The 23,357-nt window shown below is 40.5% G+C and overlaps 1 protein-coding gene across 2 annotated transcripts in view; it reads left to right on the plus strand.

The window, feature by feature from the left end:
- The window catches only part of cntnap5a (contactin associated protein family member 5a), a 148,400-nt gene that overhangs the window by 103,669 nt on the left and 21,374 nt on the right, over positions 1-23,357 (plus strand). For both annotated transcript variants that reach the window (XM_026145972.2, XM_026145974.2), the window contains exons 14-18: positions 8,466-8,622; positions 9,873-10,000; positions 10,766-10,936; positions 12,577-12,795; positions 17,898-18,137. In XM_026145972.2, coding sequence (XP_026001757.1) covers positions 8,466-8,622; positions 9,873-10,000; positions 10,766-10,936; positions 12,577-12,795; positions 17,898-18,137 — 915 coding nt within the window. The remainder of the gene's footprint in view (positions 1-8,465; positions 8,623-9,872; positions 10,001-10,765; positions 10,937-12,576; positions 12,796-17,897; positions 18,138-23,357) is intronic.

The following is a 23,357-nucleotide window of genomic DNA, read 5'->3' on the forward strand; positions in this document are numbered from 1 at the left end:
TCTACTCGCTCTGCTTCAGTGCTGCTGGACGATCAGGAAGTGGATGATACTGACCTCTCTGAGCTGTGGTCTTCATTTGTTTCTCATTTCTAGAGCATACATACAGACTGGAAATATGAAATATGACTCTAATTTAATTAAACCTTTGACTTGAAGTCAATATTAACTTAAGGACAAATTTATCTGACATGTTAAGTTAGATAAACATTTTCAAACCACAAATCCTGATTTTCCATTGCAACAATACAAAATTTCAATTTGACTAAATGACACAGAAGGAAAATCCTGTCCTGTGGGACCTATTGTACTACAGGACAATAAGTCCTGTGGGAAGAAGGAGCACTGATGTATTCCCTCCCCCTCACATATTTATAGCTCAGAGTATATTTAATGAGCTGAATGCTGCCCCTGCACTGCATACAAACCTTCACACGCTGATTTAAATGTAGGGCTATTTGTGTTTAGCCCACAGTTTGACCCCACACACAGACACACAACATTTCCTAGTAGTTCCCACCATGTGCACTTTAAAGTTGTCATCCCCCTTAAATAGTAGCCCTCATCTGTGTGGGTGCAAAGATTGTGAATATTAACCCTGTCAGAGCCAAAGCATCAGAAAAGATCAAACTGAGATGTTTATTAACCCTTATAACAAAATCCACATTTGCTTTTGCTGCATCATGTTGGATATGATATATTTTTATTCTATATTTATTCTATACATGTGATACGTTGATACATGCATGTGATACATTGATACATACATGTGATACATTGATACATACATGTGAATGTGATACATTGATACATACATGTGATACATTGATACATACATGTGATACATTGATACATACATGTGAATGTGATACATTGATACATACATGTGATACATTGATACATGCATGTGATACATTGATACATGCATGTGATACATTGATACATGCATGTGATACATTGATACATACATGTGATACATTGATACATGAATGTGATACATTGATACATACATGTGAATGTGATACATTGATACATACATGTGATACATTGATACATACATGTGAATGTGATACATTGATACATACATGTGAATGTGATACATTGATACATGCATGTGATACATTGATACATGCATGTGATACATTGATACATGAATGTGATACATTGATACATGCATGTGATACATTGATACATACATGTGAATGTGATACATTGATACATACATGTGATACAATGATACATGCATGTGATACATTGATACATGCATGTGATACATTGATACATGCATGTGATACATTGATACATGCATGTGATACATTGATACATGCATGTGATACATTGATACATACATGTGATACATTGATACATACATGTGATACATTGATACATGCATGTGATACATTGATACATGCATGTGATACATTGATACATGAATGTGATACATTGATACATACATGTGATACATTGATACATACATGTGATACATTGATACATGCATGTGATACATTGATACATACATGTGAATGTGATACATTGATACATACATGTGATACATTGATACATACATGTGATACATTGATACATACATGTGAATGTGATACATTGATACATACATGTGATACATTGATACATGCATGTGATACATTGATACATGCATGTGATACATTGATACATGCATGTGATACATTGATACATACATGTGATACATTGATACATACATGTGATACATTGATACATGAATGTGATACATTGATACATACATGTGATACATTGATACATACATGTGAATGTGATACATTGATACATACATGTGATACAATGATACATGCATGTGATACATTGATACATACATGTGATACATTGATACATGCATGTGATACATTGATACATGCATGTGATACATTGATACATGCATGTGATACATTGATACATGCATGTGATACATTGATACATGAATGTGATACATTGATACATACATGTGATACATTGATACATGCATGTGATACATTGATACATGCATGTGATACATTGATACATGCATGTGATACATTGATACATGAATGTGATACATTGATACATACATGTGATACATTGATACATACATGTGATACATTGATACATGCATGTGATACATTGATACATGCATGTGATACATTGATACATGCATGTGATACATTGATACATGAATGTGATACATTGATACATACATGTGATACATTGATACATACATGTGATACATTGATACATGCATGTGATACATTGATACATGCATGTGATACATTGATACATGCATGTGATACATTGATACATACATGTGATACATTGATACATGAATGTGATACATTGATACATACATGTGATACATTGATACATACATGTGAATGTGATACATTGATACATGCATGTGATACATTGATACATGCATGTGATACATTGATACATGCATGTGATACATTGATACATGCATGTGATACATTGATACATACATGTGATACATTGATACATGCATGTGATACATTGATACATACATGTGATACATTGATACATGCATGTGATACGTGGATACATGCATGTGATACATTGATACATACATGTGATACATTGATACATACATGTGATACATTGATACATGCATGTGATACATTGATACATGCATGTGATACATTGATACATGCATGTGATACATTGATACATACATGTGATACATTGATACATGCATGTGATACATTGATACATGCATGTGATACGTGGATACATGCATGTGATACATTGATACATGCATGTGATACATTGATACATGCATGTGATACATTGATACATGCATGTGATACATTGATACATGCATGTGATACATTGATACATACATGTGATACATTGATACATACATGTGATACATTGATACATGCATGTGATACATTGATACATGCATGTGATACATTGATACATGAATGTGATACATTGATACATACATGTGATACATTGATACATACATGTGATACATTGATACATGCATGTGATACATTGATACATACATGTGAATGTGATACATTGATACATACATGTGATACATTGATACATACATGTGATACATTGATACATACATGTGAATGTGATACATTGATACATACATGTGATACATTGATACATGCATGTGATACATTGATACATGCATGTGATACATTGATACATGCATGTGATACATTGATACATACATGTGATACATTGATACATACATGTGATACATTGATACATGAATGTGATACATTGATACATACATGTGATACATTGATACATACATGTGAATGTGATACATTGATACATACATGTGATACAATGATACATGCATGTGATACATTGATACATACATGTGATACATTGATACATGCATGTGATACATTGATACATGCATGTGATACATTGATACATGCATGTGATACATTGATACATGCATGTGATACATTGATACATGAATGTGATACATTGATACATACATGTGATACATTGATACATGCATGTGATACATTGATACATGCATGTGATACATTGATACATGCATGTGATACATTGATACATGAATGTGATACATTGATACATACATGTGATACATTGATACATACATGTGATACATTGATACATGCATGTGATACATTGATACATGCATGTGATACATTGATACATGCATGTGATACATTGATACATGAATGTGATACATTGATACATACATGTGATACATTGATACATACATGTGATACATTGATACATGCATGTGATACATTGATACATGCATGTGATACATTGATACATGCATGTGATACATTGATACATACATGTGATACATTGATACATGAATGTGATACATTGATACATACATGTGATACATTGATACATACATGTGAATGTGATACATTGATACATACATGTGATACATTGATACATGCATGTGATACATTGATACATGCATGTGATACATTGATACATACATGTGATACATTGATACATGCATGTGATACATTGATACATACATGTGATACATTGATACATGCATGTGATACGTGGATACATGCATGTGATACATTGATACATACATGTGATACATTGATACATACATGTGATACATTGATACATGCATGTGATACATTGATACATGCATGTGATACATTGATACATGCATGTGATACATTGATACATACATGTGATACATTGATACATGCATGTGATACATTGATACATGCATGTGATACGTGGATACATGCATGTGATACATTGATACATACATGTGATACATTGATACATGCATGTGATACATTGATACATGCATGTGATACATTGATACATGCATGTGATACATTGATACATGCATGTGATACATTGATACATACATGTGATACATTGATACATGCATGTGATACATTGATACATGCATGTGATACATTGATACATACATGTGATACATTGATACATGCATGTGATACATTGATACATGCATGTGATACATTGATACATACATGTGATACATTGATACATGCATGTGATACGTTGATACATGCATGTGATACGTTGATACATGCGAATGTGATACATTGATACATACATGTGATACATTGATACATGCATGTGATACATTGATACATACATGTGATACATTGATACATACATGTGATACATTGATACATGCATGTGATACATTGATACATACATGTGAATGTGATACATTGATACATACATGTGATACATTGATACATACATGTGATACATACATGTGATACATTGATACATGCATGTGATACATTGATACATGCATGTGATACATTGATACATGCATGTGAATGTGATACATTGATACATACATGTGATACATTGATACATGCATGTGATACATTGATACATGCATGTGAATGTGATACATTGATACATACATGTGATACATTGATACATACATGTGAATGTGATACATTGATACATACATGTGATACATTGATACATACATGTGAATGTGATACATTGATACATACATGTGATACATTGATACATACATGTGATACATTGATACATGCATGTGAATGTGATACATTGATACATACATGTGATACATTGATACATGCATGTGAATGTGATACATTGATACATAAATGTGATACATTGATACATGCATGTGATACATTGATACATGCATGTGATACATTGATACATGCATGTGAATGTGATACATTGATACATACATGTGATACATTGATACATGCATGTGATACATTGATACATGCATGTGAATGTGATACATTGATACATACATGTGATACATTGATACATGCATGTGATACATTGATACATGCATGTGATACATTGATACATACATGTGATACATTGATACATGCATGTGATACATTGATACATACATGTGAATGTGATACATTGATACATGCATGTGATACATTGATACATGCATGTGAATGTGATACATTGATACATACATGTGATACATTGATACATGCATGTGATACATTGATACATGCATGTGATACATTGATACATACATGTGAATGTGATACATTGATACATACATGTGATACATTGATACATACATGTGAATGTGATACATTGATACATACATGTGAATGTGATACATTGATACATGCATGTGATACATTGATACATGCATGTGAATGTGATACATTGATACATACATGTGAATGTGATACATTGATACATACATGTGATACATTGATACATACATGTGAATGTGATACATTGATACATACATGTGAATGTGATACATTGATACATGCATGTGATACATTGATACATACATGTGATACATTGATACATACATGTGAATGTGATACATTGATACATACATGTGATACATTGATACATACATGTGATACATTGATACATGCATGTGAATGTGATACATTGATACATACATGTGATACATTGATACATACATGTGAATGTGATACATTGATACATACATGTGATACATTGATACATACATGTGATACATTGATACATGCATGTGAATGTGATACATTGATACATACATGTGATACATTGATACATGCATGTGAATGTGATACATTGATACATAAATGTGATACATTGATACATGCATGTGATACATTGATACATGCATGTGATACATTGATACATGCATGTGAATGTGATACATTGATACATACATGTGATACATTGATACATGCATGTGATACATTGATACATGCATGTGAATGTGATACATTGATACATACATGTGATACATTGATACATGCATGTGATACATTGATACATGCATGTGATACATTGATACATACATGTGATACATTGATACATGCATGTGATACATTGATACATACATGTGAATGTGATACATTGATACATACATGTGATACATTGATACATGCATGTGATACATTGATACATGCATGTGATACATTGATACATACATGTGAATGTGATACATTGATACATACATGTGATACATTGATACATACATGTGATACATTGATACATACATGTGAATGTGATACATTGATACATACATGTGAATGTGATACATTGATACATGCATGTGATACATTGATACATGCATGTGATACATTCATACATGCATGTGATACATTCATACATGCATGTGAATGTGATACATTGATACATACATGTGATACATTGATACATACATGTGAATGTGATACATTGATACATACATGTGAATGTGATACATTGATACATGCATGTGATACATTGATACATGCATGTGAATGTGATACATTGATACATACATGTGATACATTGATACATGCATGTGATACATTGATACATGCATGTGATACATTGATACATACATGTGAATGTGATACATTGATACATACATGTGATACATTGATACATACATGTGAATGTGATACATTGATACATACATGTGAATGTGATACATTGATACATGCATGTGATACATTGATACATGCATGTGAATGTGATACATTGATACATACATGTGAATGTGATACATTGATACATACATGTGATACATTGATACATACATGTGAATGTGATACATTGATACATACATGTGAATGTGATACATTGATACATGCATGTGATACATTGATACATACATGTGAATGTGATACATTGATACATACATGTGATACATTGATACATACATGTGAATGTGATACATTGATACATAAATGTGATACATTGATACATACATGTGATACATACATGTGATACATTGATACATGCATGTCATACATTGATACATGCATGTGATACATTGATACATGCATGTGAATGTGATACATTGATACATACATGTGATACATTGATACATGCATGTGAATGTGATACATTGATACATACATGTGATACATTGATACATGCATGTGATACATTGATACATGCATGTGAATGTGATACATTGATACATACATGTGATACATTGATACATGCATGTGATACATTGATACATGCATGTGATACATTGATACATACATGTGAATGTGATACATTGATACATACATGTGATACATTGATACATGCATGTGATACATTGATACATGCATGTGATACATTGATACATGCATGTGATACATTGATACATGCATGTGATACATTGATACATGCATGTGATACATTGATACATACATGTGATACATTGATACATGCATGTGATACATTGGGCAACGATGTATCACAACAGTCATTTCTGTGAAGGAGACAGGAAACACATTTTTCCTGTCAGTATTCAGCCAGTTAAAGGATGTGATTAGAGAGACCTCTCCTGCAGGATGTATTGATTGTAGCCTGTTGTGGTTTGTGTTCCTGTTTGATGTCTCAGGACTATTTTAAAATGTGCAGCGGACAGCGATGAATAAACAGGATAAAGATGTGGATTATTCCCATCCTTTGTAATGCAAATGTTGGTGCATACTCATTGTTCCTGTAGCTCCTCACTTATGCATACAATTAACATTTGTGTCACCAGTTTTGCCAAAGTGATGGATGATGTTAAAGTGAGTTTCACAGGGATGCTTCCGGCCTCTGACCCCACTGCTCACTGCTGTGACATGTATCCATACATAAATCTTTGCCTATAATGCTGCAGGATGAGAGCCCCCCAGCATGTAACACTGATTATGCATTGTGACATGTGGCTTAATGGGCTTCTCCATGCCAGCTGGCCTCTGTGCAGAGCAGGGTCACACTGATTGAAGCTGTTTAACCCTTTAGTTATGTTTTTGGTTTCAGGTAGTGTGGCGTCATTTCACTGTTTATCACATCACAGCATTTAAAAGAAACAATAATAATAATATTTTATTTCATACTTCTTTTCGATGGTGTTGTTGTAAATTAAAAGAAAGAAACTGTCTTTGGGTTTCATGTTGTTTTTTAAAGCCAGTGGTTTTACTTATATTTGCTGTACTGTGTGAGTCCTTTGCAGCGGCGTGCTGACTGTGGTTTGGTTGCAGATGGCAGTCCGCTTTCGTGGTGGCTGGACCGGGAAGGAGAAAAGAGGAGCTACTGGGGAGGCTTCCTGCCTGGAGTTCAGCAGTGCTCCTGCAGCCTGGAGGAGAACTGCATTGATATGAACTACTTCTGCAACTGTGATGCTGACACAGACACATGGTACAGACAGCGCACACATGGCTGCTTTTATTCACGTCATGAACACTATTCTGTATCCTGTAGGTGAATTATAAAACTGCTACTGCAAAAAGATTTAAACAGCTACCAAAGGTTAAAGCGAACACAATCAAAAATGATGATAAATCATTTAAACCTCACGTTGATGTAAAAGAGTCCAGTGCAGCGTTCTAGATTTAGGAAGCGAGACCTTCTGTTTCATCTTTACATCATTTGCATCATCACCGGATGTGCTGCACACACTGCTCTGCCTTTGAAAGCTTCTCGAGCCTCCCTGGTTTTCTGATAAAGGACTTACTGCAGCTTCTTTGTTGACTGCAGACGGGCCAGTCGACTCCCAGACCCCTCACTACAGCTGGACAGGGTGTGTGTGTGTTTTCAGTCAGGAACACCTTTCTTGTGGAAGCTGCCCGTCTTTGTACCTGGCAGCCTCTCCATCACACACATTTATTTTCTTATTGCACGTTTCTCAGCTTGTTTGTGTTTAAAACATTGGACATGTCGTCTCTTTAGCTGATGTCACACATCCGCGTTTTACAAAGAACCTACTTTTTTGTAGGAGGCAGTGATAATCTGATCCACACTGATGTGAGACCACAGCTGTGTGTAGGAAACAGAAGGACACATGAAATAATGACAAATGGATGGTTTATCCATGAACTGTGAGACAGACCATGTGACTAACGAGTCGCCGTTGTGCTCCTCCCAGAGGGAACGCTACCACCACGAGCAGCTCAGGTTCCAGGATTTTGTCGAAATTTGTCTGCTAAAAATGAAGCGAGTAGATCATACAGTGTTCAATGTCATTTTCACACTCCGATTTCTGCCGCTCATTATCTGTTTGGGATTGTGTGAAAATGCCTTTGACATATAGCACAGTTTAATCCAAAATGATTAATTACAGCTCATACATAATATTTCACTTTTGATTAAACTCATCATCGTTTCTGAGCCATGAATGAAGAAACAAAGGCTGTGCTGGAGTTTAAACATTCTCAATGGCTTTGTTTATGCTGCGTTAATCCACTCCAAAGCCTTCCTGCTTGCAGCTCCATGTTTTCACAGGCAAATGTGTGCTCTGTGATAGATGGTTCCCTTTATGGGGTGTTTACCGCGCGCTCTGTGCTAACGGAGCTGAAAGTCAGCCTTTATCTGGACCCCCACGAAAGAATCGGGCCCCTGAGGATTGGTGTATTACTATTTATTCGGTTCTTTTCTCTGTTCTGTCACAGGGCTAATGACACAGGAGTCCTCTCCTACAAAGACCACCTACCAGTGAGCCAGATAGTGATCGGAGACACCGACAGAATGGGCTCGCAGGCTGTCTACCACATCGGCCCTCTGCGTTGTTATGGAGACAGTAGGTGATCACCTCACTGTTGAAGCTACTGTTCCAGATTTGGCTGCAGATGGAGGCTGATTAGAGACACAAAATGTTCACACAATGTCTTTGCGACTTGTGCTTTTATGTTTGTCGCTGGATCGAGAGTTAAAGCCTCATCTGTGGTGCAGGCAGGATCACAGAGATTTCAGTTCGCTTCCAGTAAATATCTGCAGGTGTTGCAGAGGGCTGGGGTTTGATTTTGTGCTGCTGCGTGCCAGCTTCCCCCATCCCCCGCCCCCAAATAAGTCTATTTTAAGTGTAATAGCAGCTATCAAAGCTTCTTAAACACATCAACCGTCTGGCTGATGATGTATAATGCATGTAATGTATAAATTATTTAGAGGATAGCTACAGTGTTTCAGACCCTGTGATGTCACCTATTGTGTGCCACGTACGGTTGCTGCACGTTCACCGATGTCTTGGATTATTTGCTTTTCGATCTTCTCTGCAGAACCAAAGTATCTTGTAAAAGACTGATTTTCTTTCACAGGAATTTTTGATCTCAGTATTTGATCTCAGCATCACATGGCAATGAACTCTCCTAACAAGAGTTATTGAGTTTTATGTGCTGCATTGGACTGAAAACCTGCTGGTGGAAATAAGACTCTGCAAAAGTCACAGGTTTTACACTGATGAACAAAAATGTCCTCGAGATGCAGCGTGACACAGCTTCTCCGCTCACCGCCTCCTCCCTTCACTTCGTCATCTTTACGTTCTTTTCGCTTCCTCCTGTCCTTCCAGGGTCGATATGGAACGCAGCCTCTTTCTACCAGGAGTCGTCGTACCTGTACTTCCCCACCCTACAGGCAGAGCTGGCGTCTGACATCTCCTTTTACTTCAAGACCAGCGCTCCTTCTGGAGTGTTCCTGGAGAACCAGGGCCTCAAGGACTTCATCAGAGTCGAGCTTAGCTGTGAGTGCACGTTGTGTCTACAGTATGAGACGTGCAATACACACAAACTACAAACAAGAGCAGTTCAGTCATAACTGGGAAACATTAGCTTAAGGTTATGTTTAAGCTGCTGCCGTGTGTTTGATCTGATTCTGGTAATAAAACAACATTTAGACAGTGGAATAAATCAGAGGGTTCGCACATGGACATGAGTGCATGTACATACACACACGTGTGTGTGCATAGCTGTTATGAATGTCTTCTCTGTGATGATGAAAATAACACTGTTTTTAACGACACCTGCTTAAAGCATAACGTGCAGCCTGCAGGTTGCTATCAGAGCAGAGCACTGTGATGACACGTGTAGGCCTCACTGTGTCATCATATGGACTGTGTGTGGAGTAAAGTGCAGCACGAGTGTACGGTTAAAATGTGACTCTGAGCCGTAAGACTACAAAAGCACCGTGTACATGCAGGCGCTACGTAACGAGCTGATCCAAGCGGGCCAAACGTGGCTGCAGGGTTCAGGAGAGGCCGTGTTTGCTTTTTAAGACGTAACAGATATTTAATAAAACGAATAAATGTGACCAAAACCACAAGTGGAAAACTCATTATTGGAATAGTTTGATTAGCAGTCTGCATCCATAAATACAGCGCTAACACCTCGTTTGTGCTAATAAGCGTAGCCGGGGTAAGTAGATCATTTTGAAGACAAACTATAGAAACAGCAGCAATGTCTGAAACTGCTGATGATTTAGAAATGGATTTAATTAGTGAAATTAACAACTTGTTAACATGACATGACCATGGTGGTATTGTTTATAAACCACCCTGGTTACTAATCAGTCTGTGATTACGACAGTGTTGTACCCACGTATTAGCACAGAGCGCCTCCTAAAGCCTGCTGATCAGTCTCAGGTGGACATGCTAGCTCCTGCTGACAGTCTAATTTCCCAGAGAAGCAGCGTGTGAGGACTCCACTGAATGATGTAACCCTAATGACACACGCACCAGTAATGTCATGCTGTCACAAAGTCGCTCTTCGTGGCCTGTGCAGTGACGCCTGATGTGTTCACCGAAGCAGGAATGAATCAGACTGACTGTGGAAAATTTAAGAAAATCAGAATATTAGTTCATCTTAGTACGCAGTGCATATGCAGCCATCACATGCAGTTCCACAGCGCTGTGTCATTAGCTAAAGGTAAGGTTGTTGATTGCAGTGTGTTGCGTTCACATCCTATCTGGAGGAATGGTGAGGATATTTGGAGCCATTATGTATGAATGCAGCATCAGAGACACTGTGAAATATTGACGAGCTGTCAGCTGAGCCGCTCATAAATCTATGCAGGTCATCAGGTTCTCCCAGCAGCATTGTATCAGATTGCATCAGAAAGGCAGGATAGAGAAGAACATAAAAACCTAATATCGCATTCAGTCTGACCTGAATGGTGTGTGTGTGTGCGTGTGTGTGCGTGTGTGTGTGTGTGTGTGTGTGTGTGTGTGTGTGTGTGTGTGTGTGTGCGTGTGTGTGTGTGTGTGTGCGTGTGTGTGTGTGTGTGCGTGTGTGTGTGTGCGTGTGTGTGTGTATGTGTGCGTGTGTGCGTGTGTGTGTGTGTGTGTGCGTGTGTGCGTGTGTGCGTGTGTGTGTGTGTGGCTCCCAGCTCCCTCAGTGGTGACTTTCTCCTTCGACGTGGGAAACGGTCCGGCGGTCCTGTCCGTGAAGTCCCACGTCCCTCTGAATGACAGGCAGTGGCACTACGTGAGGGCGGAGCGCAACGCCAAGGAGGCCTCCGTGCAGGTCGACCAGCTCCCCCTCCGCTTCCTGGAGGCTCCGGCTGACGGACACCTCCGCTTACGGCTCAGCAGCCAGCTGTTCGTAGGTAGGCTGAGATCACACCCACTCCACTACTCAGGTCTGCATTAAAGGACTTTTAAACAGGCAGTGCAGAAACATGTAAACATGCCTTTGTAGAGAAATGCTCTCCCTGGGTGCTCTATTATGAATACATGTTAACTTCTCACACATGCAGTTATCCAGTCAGCCTGCAGCAGTGACCCCTGAGGTTTCAGGTCAGCAGGTTCAGGTAAAGCTGTGGTACGAAGTCATTTTTGGCTCTCGCTGGTCAAACTTTGGGCATATCGTTATTCACAGAGCCTGAGAGGAAACGTCCACACCTTCCTGTTTCATAGAACAACGCTGCCGTCAGAGGCTTCGTGTCACTTGTTTTGCTTGTTTTAATGCTTTGCTAATATCAACATGGAATAACTGGTCCGTAAGCAGGTTCTGTATAAAGATGGGATTTTCTGGGATGAACAGCAAACTAGGAGAACTCTGGGAGATGGAAAAACAAGAGAAAGGGAAGTTTGACTTTATATTTTTACCCTGCTCCAGTAAATCTCAATAAATCTTAAGAAAGTACTTGTGTTGCACTGTGCATTCACTCATGAGCTGCTGTAACAGGAGTCACATGGCTGGACTGCCTCCTCAGCGTGCAGTCAAGGCTTGCTAATGTTATTCAGGTGTGTTGCAGCAGGGACGCCGGCCCTCGAGCACTGGAGCTTTGCACCTCTGACCTGAGCTTAGCAATAAGCCTGAATTCATTTAGTCACTGTTCATTTTTATTTCTTGAGGTCTTAAATGTCTTAAAAAGCATTGATTTAGGATTTTTCAAATCCTGCAGAAATCCTGGAGGGGAGATTACTCCTGCTGGCTGTTCTACAAGTGCAGCTGGAAAGGTGGGAAACCTGGTTTAGTGGCAGCAAATCATGTTACTGCGACGTGGCAACAGATATCGTCTCTGGCTGTTGAAGGCACGACATGCTGTCAGACAGCAAGTTGCATCGTTATGAGACAAGTGTGATAAAAGCATGTCGTTCCTGCTGTGAAATACTCAGATGTCATTTCTATTTTCTGAGCTCACAGATGTGAACTTTTGCCAATAATCTAGCTTTTCGCTAACTGAAGAATCACTTCAGCTTGTATATGAAGTGTGCATATCAGTGCTTCACTGTGTGAGGGGATTAGGACAGAGAGGGCGGAGCTGCCTCTGATGCCCACAGTAAACGCTGCATTCATCCTGTTAGTTTGATCTTTTACTTTGACCCGACTGGGCTGAGTGTTGGTGACACTGGTAGTCTTCACCCCGTCTCCAGGGCTGCAGCCTGGCAGCACGGTGGTGTGATGGTGATGTTCTCTTTGATGCTTGTGTGCTGTTGCTGATACTGAGCGTGTGCAAGCACAGCTAGTAGCTGCTGAGCTTTTTTGAATATTACAAATATATTTGTAATTAAACAGACTTTTGGATAAATGTGTTTTATATCTGCTCATTTATTTATTTCTCTAAAACTGTTGCTAGACTTGCTCTTGTGTCGTTATCGTCCATGTTGCTTGTTATCATCATGGTTTGGGGTTTCTGTTAACTTCCTGTTTTATTGTGTACATACTCTGCCTCCACCTTCGCTCCCAGTGCATCTTGTATTAGTATTTTAGTATTTATTTATTTATTGTCATTGTCAAGAACAATGAAATTGCGTTTGGGGCTTCCATACAACCCAAAAAAAGAAGAAAATAATAAATACCCCTTAAAACCCAAGTGTACATATTTAACCCAGTGTGACTCCAATGCAATAAGACAATCCTTAGCAATAATGTTCGTAGAAATTCAGACAAAGACCTGAGAAACATGACAAAATACAACAATGCAACCCATTCAATATTATTGTACTGTGAGATATGATATCAGATATGATAGTTATCTATTTAAGAAAGAGGGGGGGGGGGCAGGAGGGGGAAGAGAATAAAGATATGATGCACCAATGCAGACCAGTTCATTGCTATTAAGAAGTTGGATATGGTTATTGTCCGTGAGAGGGGGGCAGAGAGTTCAGGAGCCTCACAGCCTGTGGATACAGGCTGTTGGCCAGTCTGGATGTTCTGGCCTGTATAGACCTGTACCTTCTCCCTGAGGGCAGCAGGTGGAAAAGGTGGCGCGCAGGGTGATGTTGGTCCCGCAGGATACTGTGCACCCTCCTCAGACAGCGAGTGGGGAAGATATTACTGATCTCTGGCAGACTTGCTCTGCTTGAAGTGTCGTTCTAGCCGTTTCCTTGCCAGTTCGTTCAGTTCACAGAGTTTTTCCAAGTCGCTCCTTGTTGTCACAGCTCAGGTGCTCAGCCTTTCCGCTACCTGGAAATCCATCTTTGTCACTCTCGAGTGGTCACCTACAGGCTCTGCTGCTCACAGCTGCAGACATGGCCCTCCACCATTTTTGATGGATGTCTGGACTCTAGTCTGACTGTGCAATGACACAATCTTATCTTTAACTTCTTTTTGCATTATTGTGAAAATGATCCACTTGCTGTCACTTGTTTTTGCTTTTCTGTAAATTCTTTGATTTTTTGCCCCCTGCTGCCATCAATGAATCATTGTTGCCCCAGCAGATGCTCCCTCAGTTCCCTTTGTCACGTTCCACTTTCTCTTAGCAGTGCCTGGCATTGAGCTTTCCTTGTGTTTCCTTGTGAAATCTTTGCAAAAAGGATTTCATCCTTGCAAATCAGCTCCTTGCCATTTTTCTCCCCTGAGTCAGACAGATGTGTTTGCATTTCGCTCTGTGTCTCGTGTCCTGTACTTGGGCCTGCACCCTGTGGATCGTTACAGCTTTAGGCCCAAACTTCATGAAGCTGAATCGAGCTGAAGTGAACATGAAGCTCGGCGGGGGGAGGGGGGGGGGGGGTCGTCTGACAGCAGCGTCGCTGTTTCCTCTCGATGTCCACTCTGACAGTCACAGGAAGGATTTATCTGCTCACAGCCAGGATGGAGAGGAAATGTAGTTACAGCAACAAAAGCTCTTTAAATACACATACATCATCGGAGTGTTATATTAAGATCTGCATTGCTCTGCTGTTAAGCCAATTTCAAATGTATTTTATTGTTTTTTCATGATTGGTCTTGGTCAGCGAGCGTGTCTGCTCTCTTCCGCTCATATTTCTGCAGCAGCCGTTCACACGCTGACATTTTAATCTCTCTGCTTAATAATAAAGAGAGATCCCATTAAATTCTGTTTTTTCCTCACCTAATGGATCGTTCACCTTCTGAAATCATTTGTTAGTGAGAGGACAATCGATCTTCGGTGGATCTCACCAGAAAAACATTATCTTTTGAAGATTTAATTTTCATAAAGCACAGAAGTGATGTTGAGTTTGGTCTCATGCTAACATGTGACTGTGTCTGAAATGTCGTTTCCTGCTCTTGTGGGAGGAGATAACAACACTTCACAGAGACAATATTAGAATGAATATTAAAAACAGCAGCTTTGATGTTTCCAGACAAAAATAACAGCCTTGATTAGAAGCTTTGTAAATATAAAGACAGTGTGTGTGTAATTATAAAGACACAACGTGTGATTCTCTGTTTCACGGCCTCGCAGGAACATCTGTGAGCTTCCGCTGCACGTCGTGGAAAAGGACTGATGTGCAGACTTTGAGTTCATGGACCTTGCAAAATCCCCAAAGCTCGACTGGAAACACTTTCTAAAGTTTGGCCCAGAGTTGGCTCACAGCTCGCTCACAATGCAAAGACCTGAAGCTGAAGATGAAGCTGAGAATCACTCTTTAGTTGTTCCTGTAAAGTGTGGCTGTGGCTGTGCTCTGCATAAAACACGTGCGCCTAAGTTTCAGCTTCAAAGCTGAAAATCCAACTGTGGATATTTGGACTTTACATTTTGCCAGGATGGACGTTTTTAATCGCTGATACAAAGATGAGTTTATATCACACTGTCCATGCAATCGCTCTTTTCCATTATTTTATCCATTCAGCAGCTTTACAGGTAGATGTTTGCGCAGTGTTGCCTTCAAGGTTCAAACATGTCAAATTTATGTTCCCAATGAAAAGTTTCACACACAGATAGAAAAATGGAAAATGAAGGCTTAGAGGGAGGAGAGTATTTACATGAACCTGATACTCGACACGTGTTTGTTAAAGCATCGAGTCCATTCACTCAAATGTTGTTGCTCTGTTTTTCAGTCGTGTGCTAAACTCGCTGAACGTTTGTCCTCCACACAGGCTGTACTTTACATACTGGTTCTACTTTTATGTCATCATGTTCAGATTACACTTTTATTAAACTGAATGAAAACAAAATGCCTGTAAGAGACTTGGCAGCTTCTAAAATTGTGTTTATTTCAGATGCTGCTGCTCACTGCTGAGCTGGCACGTGTAACCAAGAAGCGTAACAGTTACACTGTTGCCAGTTTAAGGTTTGAATCCTCCGGTCAGCCCAGTGCCAAACACACAGAGCCCCACAATGTCAGCATGTGCACAAAAGCTAACACAGCTCCCACCATCACAAACATGCCTTATTTCACCAGAGATTTCACCTGAGGCAGCTCATTACGAATGCCTGCTATATATATAAATATAGGCAGAGCCTCAGTCGATGTGGAACAATACAGGATTTAACAAGTATCATCTGTCAGCCTCGGGGGATCATGAAAGGAGATTATATTCACACATTTGTATTTTTATTTCTCAGATAAATTATTTTCAATCTCAAGTCATCCGTCTTCCACCTTCAGAAAGGAGAAATTTGTCACGAGTCATATTTCTTCTGTCCTGTTTCGCCCACAACACCTCGTCTATCAAATTATACATTTATATATCAGTTTGGTGATGTTTCCTGAACGCGCACAGCACCTCTAAACATGCAACAGTGACCCCTTTAAGGTTTGCGTCCACCTCTGCGTGTAGCGACCTAGCATATCCACGTAGCTCAGGACAGCCGAGCTCTTTCAAAGGCCATTTTTTCTGCTTTCTGAAACTTCTTTAGCGTGTGGCTAAAACACAAGCTCATCTTGACTTCATCGCTGCGTAGCTCACTGGCGACTTCGTGGATTTAACATTCAGTTTTAAACGAACCCTGATTTTAAAGTTGCCGCAGGGCGTTATACCACCACATCACCTGTGCATCCTAAATGTGTGTCTCAGGAGGAACGGCGTCCCAGCAGAGAGGCTTCCTGGGCTGCATCAGGTCTCTGACCGTCAATGGTGTCAGCTTCGATCTGGAGGAGAGGGCCAAGATGACGCCGGGAGTGAGCGCCGGCTGTCCCGGCTACTGCACCGGATCCAGCAGCCTCTGCCACAACCGAGGGAGGTGCGTGGAGAAAAGCAACGGCTACATCTGTGACTGCTCACAGTCTGCCTACGGAGGAACCACCTGCAACCAAGGTGAGTCCTTGGAAACAACCGTGCAGGCTGCGTAATTCATTTAATTGAATGATGTTGATTCTAACAAACAGATGATCGATCACCGTCGAGGTTATTCCATTACAGGGAACCGATAGCAAATGCAAGTAATGCAGAAGGCAATTAATACCTGTCCTGACTCCAGCTCCAAGAACATTTCAAATGCATTAGAACAAATTATCTCATGCAGTCTGTGAGCAGAGAAGAGAGCAGACACAATCACAACAAAAACCCATCAACAGCCAGCACAAATAGCAGAGGAGCAGGCTGTGAAAACAAGCATATGGATGCAGTACAAAGAAACAAATTGAATATACATTCTGTGGGAACAGAGATGAAAAGCCTGGCTGCAAATATGCCTAATCACAGAGTACAATTTACGCTGCTCCGTCCTGTCTGGAATGTTAACCTGTTCGCTTCAAAGATGCTGCTGGTTTCTTACAGCGAGCCGTGGTTTGGCTGTTTCTGCAGGCGTGGTTTCAGCTTCATCTCGCTCTGCGTGGGAGTGCGAGCTTTTTGAAGCAGATTTTCAAGCACTGCATATTCAAAGTTTTGTCATGTGGAAACAGTTTAAATGCAGTGCTGTTGCATCTGACAGGATCATTCCCGATTATTTAATGTTGCCGCGCTTCCATTGTGTCTCTATTGCTGTATAAGTCACACTAACGTGTGCTGCAGACGTTCAGGGAAACAAAGTCACACTAACAGTTTGTCACTGAAAGCTTTTTCCTCTCTGCAGTGTGAGTGAAAGCAAACAAAGAGCAGACATTTAGCTGCATCCCCATGTGCTCGCCAGCTGACTGACATATTCATCTGCACATGCTCGTCTGTTCTCAGTGATAGTGATACTTTGAGTGCGTGCTGGAGCTCTAACTAGGGTTGCCAACTCCCTGAAAAATAAATAAGGGACACCTCGTGGCCAGGGCCGGGCGACCCAGTTGTCTTCACCCTTCCCAGTGTGGTAGCTCTTTTTTTTGTGTGTGAAATTATTTTTTAACCATTTGACTTGAATTTGATTTAAGCAGATGCATATTCTTTGTGATATGACCACATGTGAAACAAATGATCATTTAGCCATTTATTTTTAGCTCAAAATGACAACATTAACACAGTAAAACAGGTCTCTTTCTTAAACAGAAGCCTGTCATGCTTAACTTTTGAGAATATAAGTAAATCTTTCTTTAAAAGAACTCTGTCCTGCTTAACTTAAAATTATATAAATTAATAGAAAACAATAGAACAAAATCATTCTTGTAACAGTGCACATTTAGTGCATTTAGTACAATTGGCTTCAGTTGAAATATTATTTCAGCTTTTCTAATGCTAATCAGCTGCTCCTGTTTGTAAACCCGCTTGTTCCCATGATTACGCATCTTAACTCATCATCATTATTCATCTATGTATTACTTTTATGTATTAGTCATGTATTTGTTGTAATCATCTATCCTTGCAGTCGTTTATTACACAAAATAAGTTATATTATCACACTTCTGGCCACATAGCGCTGATATTCACTGCACATGCCCATATTAACCTTAACCAGAGGGTTTAAACAACAAACCAGTGTTTACATACCATATCTGCTTCTGCCGTGGCCTGGTGGACAAAAAATTGGTTAAGGGTTCCCCGAGCTTTCACGCCCCTCATGTTCTTCATGTGCCCACCATTAGAAGCATGCCTATGGAAAAAGTGCGCCGGCACACAGTGCAGTGCGCTTTATAGGTGTTATGGTGCACTTTCCCAGCCAGGTGTTTTCCTTTTCCCATTCCTCCCAGTACTTTTGCAGCCTATTTTTCTTTCTCTGAGCGAACAAACATTGCTGCTCTAATGCTGGGCTCACACTGTGCAAGTTTTGGCCCATTTTGAAACGATTTTTGAGTCGTGCGACCGATTTGGTGATCGGCCCGATTTTGGCCTTCATCGTGCATCGTGTAGTATACGTGGGGTAACGAGAAGCGATTAACACCTCGCGACCAGCTCCCGATCATCAATCGCTCGTGAGGGTGTCACCACAGCCGCTCACACTGCTCACGCGCAAACACGTAAACGTCGGTGAAAAAGACGGAGCAGCACGGCTGTGCAGCGTGTGATCTGGACACAAGCGACGGAGGCACAACTTGTAGAACTTTGGAAAGCTCATCCGAGTCTTTTCGATGTGGCACCACAAAATTATCACGACCACAACAACCGTGAAAATAGTTGGATCTACACTGCTGCTCAATCACAGCTGGCTGATCATGTTTTTCATTAGCAATTTAGCAAAGTTGATGGTGGTGGTTTGTGTGTCTGTGTGAGTGAAAGACGGAGAGAGAGCGACAGATTTTCTGTAATAACCTTCATTTTATGGAGGCACAGTGTGAGCACTCAGGTCGCATCAGAGCATCGGGCGGTATAGTGTGAGACCTGCATCGTGACCTACCAACTTCTAACCCCTGCGAGTCAATCGTGCAGTTTGAGCAGGAGCTGAATCGCGCGACTGAAAAAATCGCACAGTGTCTGCCCAGCTTTAGGTGTACTGTCGTCCGAGACTTGCACCGCCGTGACGGCGTTTGTTCCCCTGTTGGCCATGCTTCTTGTTGTGGTCATCTGTTGTCTTCCGGTATTTTCTCCGCAAGCGACCTTTCCTCGACCAATGAGATGAGCGGTAATCTGAATTGTCATACTCGAATTGTCATAAGTGTGCTGTCAGCTCATTGGTCACAAAGCAGGAGAGGGGCTGGGAATTATGTTTTCAAACAAAGCGTTAATTCCATAAACATTTATAGACTACTTTTGATTCTCACTGTATTACGGGACAAAGTGCGTCCCTTATTAGCTCAATACGGGACGTGTACTTTTGTTTCTAAATACGGGACGATTCCGTATTTTAAGGGACGGTTGGCAACCCTAGCTCTAACCAATGAGCTTCTTCTCCTTGCTGTAACAGCTTTACCGATCACATGGAAATCTTTGTTTTGAGTAGTGACTGCAGCAGCTTGAGTTTCGCGCTCTCTCAGGATGTCCTGTTGTCTCTCTCCCACTACATTTAGCGCCTTCTCTGTCCTGGTAATGGCCCACTGTGTAACCCCACAGGTAGATGTGGTGCCAGTGACCCATCGCTTAGTAAAGTTCTGTCTTCAAGCCTCAAGCAGATCCTTTTGGTGTGTTAAAACAGGAAGTGACACAGAGCAGATCTGACCGTGAAGCAAAGTGATGCTGGCCCCTCCTCACAGCTCGTCACTTACATGGTCAAAGGCGCACGCTGACTCCAGGGTCCATCAGTTACAAAGTGACGTTCGTGTTGTATCAAGTAAGACTTCAAACCAGAAGCTGAGAATATTTTCATGTATAAATCAGGTTTTTGGAGAACTGTTCATTTCCCTGAGCCTCCACAACACGTGGTCCCTACAGATACGACCCTGTGAATCAAAACTAAACTGCAAAATCACCTCAGTTACATAAATCAGAACTAGCCCTAAAGCACAAAGACTGAAGGAATACAAAGTAGCAGTATTGATTCATTTTATCCATGTATATCCTGTCTACCATAGAGTGCATGTTGCGTTCGTGTTCAGGAGTTGCAGAGATTTAAATGAAAGTGTGTTTGCTTCATGACAGAACGGAGCCAGTTTCATCTTCTGTTCTTTACTTAGTGTAAACGCTTTTGTTGAAAGCTGGGCACCCAGCAATGACATGCAGCTGAGCTGCCGCTGACTACAGATTATCTGCTTCAGTGGTGTGTGCTAGCAGCAGAGACTGTAGCACTGCTGACACACTCACTGCTAACGCGTCGCTGCAGCAGCACACTGAGATGGTGGGTAGACGCAACGTGGATCTCATCCCACCCACTCTCCAACACGTTCTGCATTTCATTTGAGCGTTAAGTTATGGTTTGCTTTTTAACCCAGACAGTAAACAAGCTAGCAGCGCAGCCTCAGCACCAGGTGCTGCAGTCAGGTCCTCTCAGGCTCCTGCAGACGAACCTGGTTCCAGCTTGTTACTCGTCTTTTCTCGAATGAGTGAAAGAATCAGCTGAACGCACACTGATTGAAATGCATTCAAATATGGATTTTAAAGCCAATATCACTATGTGATTGGATTATTAGTTAAGTGTACATAACAATTAATGGAAGCTTAATTAAGCTTAATTTGATTAATAGTTAAAAACAACTCTGGTGTTCAGTTCATCCAGGCTTTTGCTGCAGCGTATCAAACAAACACAGTCATGAATAGAAAGGTTTAAAAGGAAACTTGGACACATATATATATTTATATGTGTGTGTATACATATATCTACTGAAACGTAGGCAGTTTTCATTAAGCATGAAGGTATTTGGGAAACTGTAAAACTGCAAATGTGATCGTCTTCTTTTTGGAACCTGCTCAAATTCCAGATTTCCTGCAACAATAAAAGTTCAGTGAAGCTTTGATGAAGTTAATGCAAACAGTTCCTGCAGGTAATGAGCCGCACACTGGTGCAGGGGAACCAGACGGTTCTTCTGGTGATGGAAGACAAACATAGTGTGAGGAGTCAAACCACTTGCAGCTGGTCTGAGGTGAACGGGGCAGACGAGTGTAGGTGTAACACAGATATGAGCTGTTGCCCAGTGACCACTCTGTGACCACACTGTGACCACACTGTGACCACTCTGTGACCACTCTGTGACCACACTGTGACCACTCTGTGACCACACTGTGACCACTCTGTGACCACACTGTGACCACACTGTGACCACTCTGTGACCACACTGTGACCACACTGTGACCACACTGTGACCACTCTGTGACCACACTGTGACCACTCTGTGACCACACTGTGACCACTCTGTGACCACACTGTGACCACTCTGTGACCACTCTGTGACCACACTGTGACCACACTGTGACCACTCTGTGACCACACTGTGACCACTCTGTGACCACACTGTGACCACACTGTGACCACACTGTGACCACTCTGTGACCACTCTGTGACCACACTGTGACCACACTGTGACCACTCTGTGACCACTGTGACCACTCTGTGACCACTGTGACCACACTGTGACCACTCTGTGACCACTGTGACCACACTGTGACCACACTGTGACCACTCTGTGACCACACTGTGACCACTCTGTGACCACTCTGTGACCACTGTGACCACTCTGTGACCACACTGTGACCACTGTGACCACTCTGTGACCACACTGTGACCACACTGTGACCACTCTGTGACCACTC

Source organism: Astatotilapia calliptera, chromosome 16 (assembly GCF_964374335.1).
Source record: "Astatotilapia calliptera chromosome 16, fAstCal68.1, whole genome shotgun sequence".
NCBI classification, from domain to species: Eukaryota; Metazoa; Chordata; class Actinopteri; order Cichliformes; family Cichlidae; genus Astatotilapia; species Astatotilapia calliptera.